This window comes from Osmerus eperlanus, chromosome 18 (genome assembly GCF_963692335.1).
Source record: "Osmerus eperlanus chromosome 18, fOsmEpe2.1, whole genome shotgun sequence".
NCBI classification, from domain to species: domain Eukaryota; kingdom Metazoa; phylum Chordata; class Actinopteri; order Osmeriformes; family Osmeridae; genus Osmerus; species Osmerus eperlanus.
Window position 1 is genome coordinate 4119376 of NC_085035.1, and position 8180 is coordinate 4127555.

The following is an 8180-nucleotide window of genomic DNA, read 5'->3' on the forward strand; positions in this document are numbered from 1 at the left end:
CAAAGCATGCATAAATGTAAAAGATGTCATACAGGCAAGTATGTAAATGGCGAAACAATGTTGTCCAGAAAAGATCTAAACGGTCTAAACATTCACAACCAAATCCGACTGCATCTGGGCAGTTTCATTGATCTTGATGTTACAGTGTTAAATGGTTACACTACCACCTGGTGGCAAGGAGTGGTCATTTAGACAAAACAAGCCAGGTTGTAGCCCTGGGGGTCAGGCAGCAAAGGTTCAGAAAGATGGTTAGGTGGTACAGCATTTACCGTAGCAGATATTATCCAAGATATGCTAACTCCATACCCAGAGCTCATGAATGAATCTATGAATTAATTGATCATGGTAGCACACATTTACTGGAAATAATCTGAATATTTAACCATGAGCACTATATATGTACTGTAGCTTGAATGAGTGAGACACTGAATGTTTGAATAGATTACATAGACATTGCACACACTATTCCCTTCCAAACGATGCATATGAAAGCCTCTCTGTGATGCCACTTTGATCACATATCACATATTTTCCACTTGTATTCCGCTCAGGTTTCAGTTCTGCCCCCTGTATTTGAGTTCAGAACCCAGCTTGTGAACCAACATGTGTGCTGCAGAAACTAAAGACTAAGGTTTGATGGTCTGTGGAGGGGTGTAGGATTGTGGGCATGTGTGTGTGGGGGGGGGGAAGGGGTGAGGGGAAGGTGTGCGTGCGTGCGTGCGTGCGTGCGTGCGTGTGTGTGTGTGTGTGTATGCAAGTGGTGGAGAGATCATAGATTACTGTGGCGTGACTGTAAAAGGACACAGGGTATGAGGTGCAGTGAGTTACCCGAATGTCGCTCCCTTTTGCTTACCAGTGCACCTGGTAAAATAGTCCTTCCTCCCAAGGTCAGTTCTGCTACAGTATTACTTAACGTGTAAACAAACCGTGCAACCATGTGACGTTGTTTCCTGCTATGGAATTGAATAGGCTGATGAACTGAAGTGAAACTCAATCATCAACTGATTTACACGTTTTCAAATGTTGTCAGTCAATCAGTTTAATGTTCCTTAACGTGTGTGATCTAAGGAGGAGCTAAGACAACTACCCATATATGGAACTGTACAATAACATCTAGCCTGGGTGTCATGTTAGAGGAATCAGTGTCTGTGTGACGATGATAAGTACTACAGTTTGTAATTGCCCTCTGATTAAACTGAAAATTGAGCTGGTAAACGCAAACCTTTGCACTGTGACAACTGTATTCTCCACCCGAATGCGTGCGTGTATGTGTGAGTGTGTGCGCGCGTGTTTAATCGCTTATGGGAAGGGGGGTGGACACGAGAAATCAAAGAAACGTCTTTTAAAAGAGTGTTGTAAAATTGTAACTGTTGCAAAGAATAGTGATCACCTATACTCCTTTAGAATGGATACATGACAATATAGACGCAATATCATATTACTCTGTACTAAGGAATGCAACTGCGCACATGCACAGAAAAATGTTTTTATGAAAATAAATGTATAAATATATGACAAAATATATTTAATTAGAATGCTATGCACCCTTATAGAGTTGTTATGGATGTTATTTACGCATATTACAGTAACTACTAGACTATAGGCTAACGCCCGCATCATGGAGGATGAAGGGGCTTTGTAGGCATTTGAACTTGTTTTCTTTTTTTATTGTCATGGAGAGAGGAAAAACAAACAATATAAGCCTTTCAATCAGAATCATTCTGACATGAAATAATGTATAGATCATCTATCCTGTACACCAGCTCAAAACCATTTACAGAAGTTATTAAATAAAGATGTGACATAATGTGTTTTCTCTTGAAATATTGTAACATAAAGATGCATTTGTTGTCTGATTTAAATGATCGATGGTAAATGTGTAGAATCAAGACCCAGTGAAACTACATGTCCCACTGAGCACCACCAGGTCATTTCTCATGCGCTAGTCTGACGCCCCCTTGTTTCAGCCTATCACGATGGTGTTGATTTGACGGAGTGTAGAGACACGCCCTTATGGTTTTTGTAGTAGATGTTTTTTTGGTGCACGTGGAGGTTTCAACGTTGTGGTTATGCAGAGATTTGACTGAATGTGAAATATGTGTTAGCAACTCTCGCTTTTAAGGATTTTTCATTTACATTTCAATTCATTTAATTAGCAGTTATTATATATTTTAAAGCGTATCAGTCAGCCACTTTGCATTGGTTTCTAAGACAACACAATTGGGGAAGCATGTCACAAGGCAATCAAACCACCAGTCGGGCGATCCCGACCACCCGAAAAATCATAATCAACGATGCGGCACACATGCCTCAAGATTACTCTACAACTCCTGGAGGCACAATATTCAGCACCACTCCAGGAGGTAACGTAGGGAACCTCAACATTAGTCATAACATTAGCCGCATGCAATGATACGGCTATTATTTATTTAATTAAGGTACAGACTAACAATGTAGACTACTTGTGCAGCCTATAGATTATTCAATGACGTGTTCAAGTGGTCCTATCCTATTAACTATACCAAATAATCCGTGTTGTTGTTGACAGCAACATGTTTTCCAAATTTGAACTGGTGAGCCCAAGAACTAGTTGTGCAATATAATGTCCAAAACATTAACATTCTATACTTAACCATCAAGAGTTAAAAAGTAATATGTAATGTTTTCACAACAAAATCCCATATTGTCCCACAATTGACTTCAGATAGACCCGTAATCCTAGATACAACAGCACCTTCCTCAGAGGGATTGATAGTTAGTAGATATGTGGGAAGGTTGGCACCAAACTCATCTGGCTACTGACATAATCGCTCCAGATACCATGTTCCCTTGTGTTTGGTTCAAACACAAGCTGCTCCTAGACAGTACATACCCTTCCAATATATTGTGTACCTTAAATGCTCAATATGGCTTTAGACTGAAACGAATCTGGGTGGGGTGGGTCTTGAGCATGTTTGTAGGCAGACATTCAGTTTGGCACACAAATCACAGCCAATACAATGACTTGTCATTTTTTTTCCCTACCACGTTAAAACCAACCCCTAGGCACTCGAATAATCTATGACAGGAAGTTCCTCCTGCAGTGTCGAACGTCTCCTCTGGCCCGTACCCCCCCTACCAGCCTGCCTGATATCCCAGGGGTGACCAGCCCCGTCTTGGCCCACCCCAAACAGACCTCAAACACAACCAACCACAGCCCCCAAGCTCAAGGAACTGCGGGTAAGGGTCCGAACTTTGTGTGTCTGTGGATTCTCGGAGCTGTGGTGAATATTCATACACCTTTGGAGCGATTGTCATTTATAACTGAACGTTAACTCGAAGCGTTTGTTGGTTTTGTTTCTTAAAGAGGAGGATGCCCAGTTTGAAATAGACATTTAGTCATCAGAAATGGCCGCCATGAAGATGCCACGGCAACAACAGGAAGAAGACGTAATTATATAATAGCGTGAAAATGAAGTTAATTATGAAGTATTCCCTCACATCTGTCCTCACGGGCAAAGACATTACTTATGTAACACATTAAGCTGCATACATAGATGTACATGGTCTCTTTATTTTTAAGCATAATCCAGACCACTGATTTTGTGGTACAGAGGAACTTTTCCAGATAATTGTTTTATTTAGTAATAATGTATGTTATTTGCCGGTATAGGCTTCACATGGCATGTTATTACTCTTTAGGAACTGGAGCAGAAAATTAAAAGTAAATGTTATGTTACTCTTGTGGGTTCTTTACTGTTTCATATTTGTTTTCAGTGGATTAATTTAGTAAATCAGAACAGTTGGTTGAAGCAAAATAGAAAACTTTATTGATCAAATGTGATCCATAGACAGTTTAGAAAAAAAATCTTTATATACTGTTAGCTCAAGACATATTTACATAAAATAATACTGCATCAACTGTCATACAGGAAAAATAGAAGCGCTTTCAAGGTAATCATAAAGACAGCATGACTGTATACTGGTACAAAGAATAGTGTGTAGCGCCATTTAGTGTCCTCTCATTTAGTGCTTAAATTCAAAACCTTAGTCAACAACAACAGAACTGTCTAATTGGGCTTTAGTGATCCTCATGGTGTTGTCTGGGTCGTGGGGTTTTCTAGTGGTGTTCTAGGTAGCAGTGTTCTCTTGGCAGAGACGTTTTCTGGAGGGTGGTGTCCTCTATGTGATGGTGGTTTCTGGGATGTGCCTGGGAGTGGGGCCTCCACGTTGTTTCCGAAGGAATCTCAGTGGCAGCCGCACTCGGTCACCACCATGTCGTCGTGGTTCTGCATCACCATCTCGCTGTTCTCGTAGTACAGCATGGAGAGGGGCGCCAGGCGCGTGGGCACGCAGGACGGGCACGGAACATGGTCCGGGTGATGCATCTTTAGAAGGCTCTGGAAAAAAGAGAGAGAGATGAGACCGAAAATATTAGCGACCAGCAGAAGCAGTGGCGCAGCATTCAAAGACACTGAATATTCCTGTAATTGGACGTGTGCGAAATACGTGTTTGGTGTCAAGTGTTACCTGCATGTAAGCGTGGTTGGTTGGAGTGAAAGTCTCGTCCAGAGGGGTGGGGCAGCTGCCCTCACAGCGGTAGGCATTGTAGCGTTTGGGGTAGACGATCCAGTCACTCCAGCCAATCTGGTCAAAGTCCACCCACATATCCACTCTCTTGCACAAGGGGCCTTTCCTCTCCTTCGTGGGGGAATCGGCAGCAGCGAACCCAGCGCCGATCCTGGGTCCATCCTGCTGGTGCCTCTTCCTCCGACGGGCTCCGGGGGTGACAGCGGCTGGGGTCCGATCCCGGTCCAGGGTGACGTACTTGGAGTGTTCCGCCGTGCGGATCAGCGTGGGAGCTCGCTGTCCCTCTGGGGTGGGGTTCTGTTTGGAGAACACCACCATCATGACCCGTTGTCCAGTGAGATGCTGAACCTCCTCGGGGTCCTGTTTCTCCTCCTCGTCTGGTCTCCCGTCCTCTGGGGGAGACGTGGTCGTGTCCTGGAGCTGCCATGGGCGCAGCAGGGCGGTGACGTTGAATACTCTCCAGGAGGACGTGGAGTTCATGGAGCTGGGCTCGGCACTGAGGCGACCCAGGAAGAGCCTCTTCCCTGGGCAGGGATGGCTGATACACTGGCCTGTCTGGGAGTGGTAGAGGTCCACGGTGGCTCTCTCAGAGACTGTGAAGACTGGAAGGCGCATCCTCAGTTCAGAGCGCTGGACGGTGTCACTCGCAGAGATGGAGGACATGTCGAAGGTGACAGACCATCTTTGACCAGCCTGGAGACAACCTGGAGAGATAAGATAGAAACAAAGTCGGTTAGGCAATTGATGAGACAGACAGCCACACAATAACATGTATAGAACACCAGTACAAGTCTCTGTCTGTGTCTGTGTAAATAACAGACATGCCCCATTCATTAAGCTCGATAGTGATAGATCGTGTCACCCACTGCGGGTGACCAGCTCACACGAAATCCTTTCTCATGCGATGAGCAATCAATAAAGTACAATGTTTTTTTATTGTCTTCCAGTGGATTGCTCTGTGTTTGACACGCTTGTACCAGACTGCGGCTAGCATACACACTCAAATTATCCTCGACCAATTAAGCTCCACACTCCACAATAAACGTTTTGAGTTACTCAAAAAGTGAATAAAGACACGGACAAAACAACTTCAATTTCAAGTAGGCCTATGTTTACGCTTAAATAGTTTGTGGTTTGATTAAAGAGCTGGCCTAAAATAAAATGTTAATGAAGAATGTACATTAGAAGACTTACTTTTAGCCTCCAGGCTCAAAACGGAGTCGGAGTCATGGAGACGCGGGTTGTCCTGGCTCTTTGTAGGAGCGGCGCTGAAAGCATGAGCGGCAGCGGCGTCTCCAGCCAATAAAGTCCGGTAGAGCTGCATCATGTAGAGCGGAAACCTGTTGGATTGGTGCACAGTGTGCCTTGGATTCACATCTCCAACAGGCCGAGATAATCCACGCATCTTGAGCAAAAAACTCTCGTGGTTCCCCGGGACGGCCTCTGTTCCGACAACGCATATCAAATCCACCAGAAGAAGCACAGAAAAGACACCCAGAGTTAGTCCTTCCATTTTTCCAATTCAGTAAAGTTGTTATCCTACTGCTGTAATTCCGAAATAGTGGTGTCTATACTCTAGGAACTAGGGGTAGCTCTTTCTCTAGTGATAGCTCTTACTCTTAGCTCTGTCAGGTCGAGAATGGCTAAGGTGAGACGCTCACCCTTTTATAAAAATCCTTCTGTCGTTTGAGGAGTTCTGTCAGGACACAGGCTTTGAAGTAACCGTGTGATCCACATGAGCAATGGGCCTACTCAAAGGGCTAGGCCACATCAAGTCTTGGATCGAAACCAATCGTTCTTTAGAGGAGACTAGGCAAGGTGTGAAAACTCTATTACATCTGCATTGAGCGTTGTTTATTAGAGATCCCTTTGATAATGTGCCCTGACAATAATATTAGTTAAGCAGATTACAAAACTAAAATTGCGCTTTGATTAAAGGGATAGGAATGAATCACCACGGTTTTTCTTTAAATTGGCGCAGTTAAGAAGTATTTACATTAACATGAGAGGAGACTCTTTGTAAAACGAAGAAGCATGATGGACCACAAACAAAAGTGCTGACTGGAAAAGTAGGCCTACATTGTAGATATTCCAGAGACAAGATAGGTTAAATCAAACTGTGTTTTATCTCAGCATTAAAAAGATCGGCATTATAAACTGTAAAATGGTGCTAGGCTAAAAAACACAGAAAAAGGATTCCGTGCTCTTAATTTTGGTGGTCAGGTTTATTACTAAGTTTATTACGAAGACATCATTGATAGTCAAGAGACTCCAAAGCGTGGCTTTTGTGATGATGTGTGAAAATATAAAATGGTCTATGATCAGGTCGTTCTGTTCGCTCTTTGAATGGCTCCATCTCCATCAAGGGCAGAAAAGCTTATTGATGTTCCTGAACTCCTTTTATTGTCAGGGATCAAATAAGTTTGAAACGAAAGTCAAAACAATTATGTATCGATCAGTTTTCAAATGTCTTTAAATTATTTGAATTGCTCTTTGAATCAACAATCAACTTGTAGGCTAGATGAAAGAAAACACAGCTCACGTTTGATCGCTAACTATTTACATTTTATGCAGTTAACTAGGCTATAACAATTAACAGGCTATGTATAGGGTTGCACATTCGTGTAGCTTCATGATGTAATTGCAATGGTATGATATGGGGTCATCCCTTATGTTTCAAATAAAGTGAAATACCGTGGTCCCTTTACCGACGGCGCTCATTTCGATCTGTTTTCTAGTTAACCCAACAGGGGGCGATGTGTGACTGTTGGTCAACCACCAGTAAGACATTGGCTATACAGATACAGGAACGATCCGTAGTTCCCACCTTTTTAGACTAGGAAGGATTCAGTTATATTTGAATCTTAAAGAATTAGGGCCTACCACATTAGCCATTTTAAATGACATTTTAGCTATTTGCTGTGTGTGTTTTGAGAGCCTTCGTAAATAATCCCAAACATATGGCACTGCGCTTTAATATTCTTTGGAGAATGTCACCTAATAGGCCTTTCGGTGTGTGAGTTCAGTAGGCTATGTGCCAGCTAGACAGGACCAGCCGCGTGGAGCACTATCAGCAGTGAGCTTGCATCTGCATATGCAGCCACAAAGGTCCTCCATAAACCATCGTGTTCACAAAATAAACATAGTATTGTTATTTTACGATTTCTGAAGTTGCGCACAACAACATAATTGGACTTTAACACATGTCCAAATTTTCACGATCCTTTTTTGTTCTTTTTACGGCTAATTGAGGAATCACATCTGAACTGTTGAGTTGCGCCTTTAGTGGAGAGTGGAGACAGTAATGTATATTTTTTCCCGTGACAGTCACTTGTCAGGAAAACTCCATAGGCGTGCTTGGGGCTGACTGACTAATTCATTGTCAAAATAGTTTAAGCATTTGGGCCTATCGGGCAAAGTGCGTACCACGCAGGCTAATGGAGTCCTACGGGGTTTGGTTGCAGCCCGGCGATGTTCTGTCCTTCCAAACTGTAGCCTACATATCCTGTCTCTCTCCACGGTCACTATGACAATAAACCTGAAAAAACTGAAAAAAGAAAGAAATTTTTGAAGCAGTAGGCGATTATGTTTGTTTGGGAGGAGGGGGCTGT

General features: G+C 43.1%; 2 protein-coding genes across 2 annotated transcripts; one reads left to right on the forward strand and one right to left on the reverse strand.

The window, feature by feature from the left end:
• Positions 1–2005: 2005 nt before the first annotated feature.
• On the forward strand, positions 2006–3718 carry eif4ebp1 (eukaryotic translation initiation factor 4E binding protein 1). The gene is made up of 3 exons (XM_062484382.1): positions 2006–2363; positions 3046–3219; positions 3347–3718. The coding sequence occupies exons 1-3, from the start codon at positions 2231–2233 to the stop codon at positions 3376–3378; spliced, it is 339 nt and encodes a 112-aa protein (XP_062340366.1). The 5' UTR covers positions 2006–2230; the 3' UTR covers positions 3379–3718.
• A 508-nt stretch (positions 3719–4226) lies between these two features.
• On the reverse strand, positions 4227–6166 carry ndr1 (nodal-related 1). Its single transcript, XM_062484453.1, has 3 exons — positions 5764–6166; positions 4510–5273; positions 4227–4379 (listed from the first exon to the last, which is right to left on the reverse strand). Exons 1-3 carry the CDS (start codon positions 6080–6082, stop codon positions 4227–4229), a joined length of 1236 nt encoding a protein of 411 aa, XP_062340437.1. The 5' UTR covers positions 6083–6166.
• Between the last annotated feature and the right edge of the window lie 2014 nt (positions 6167–8180).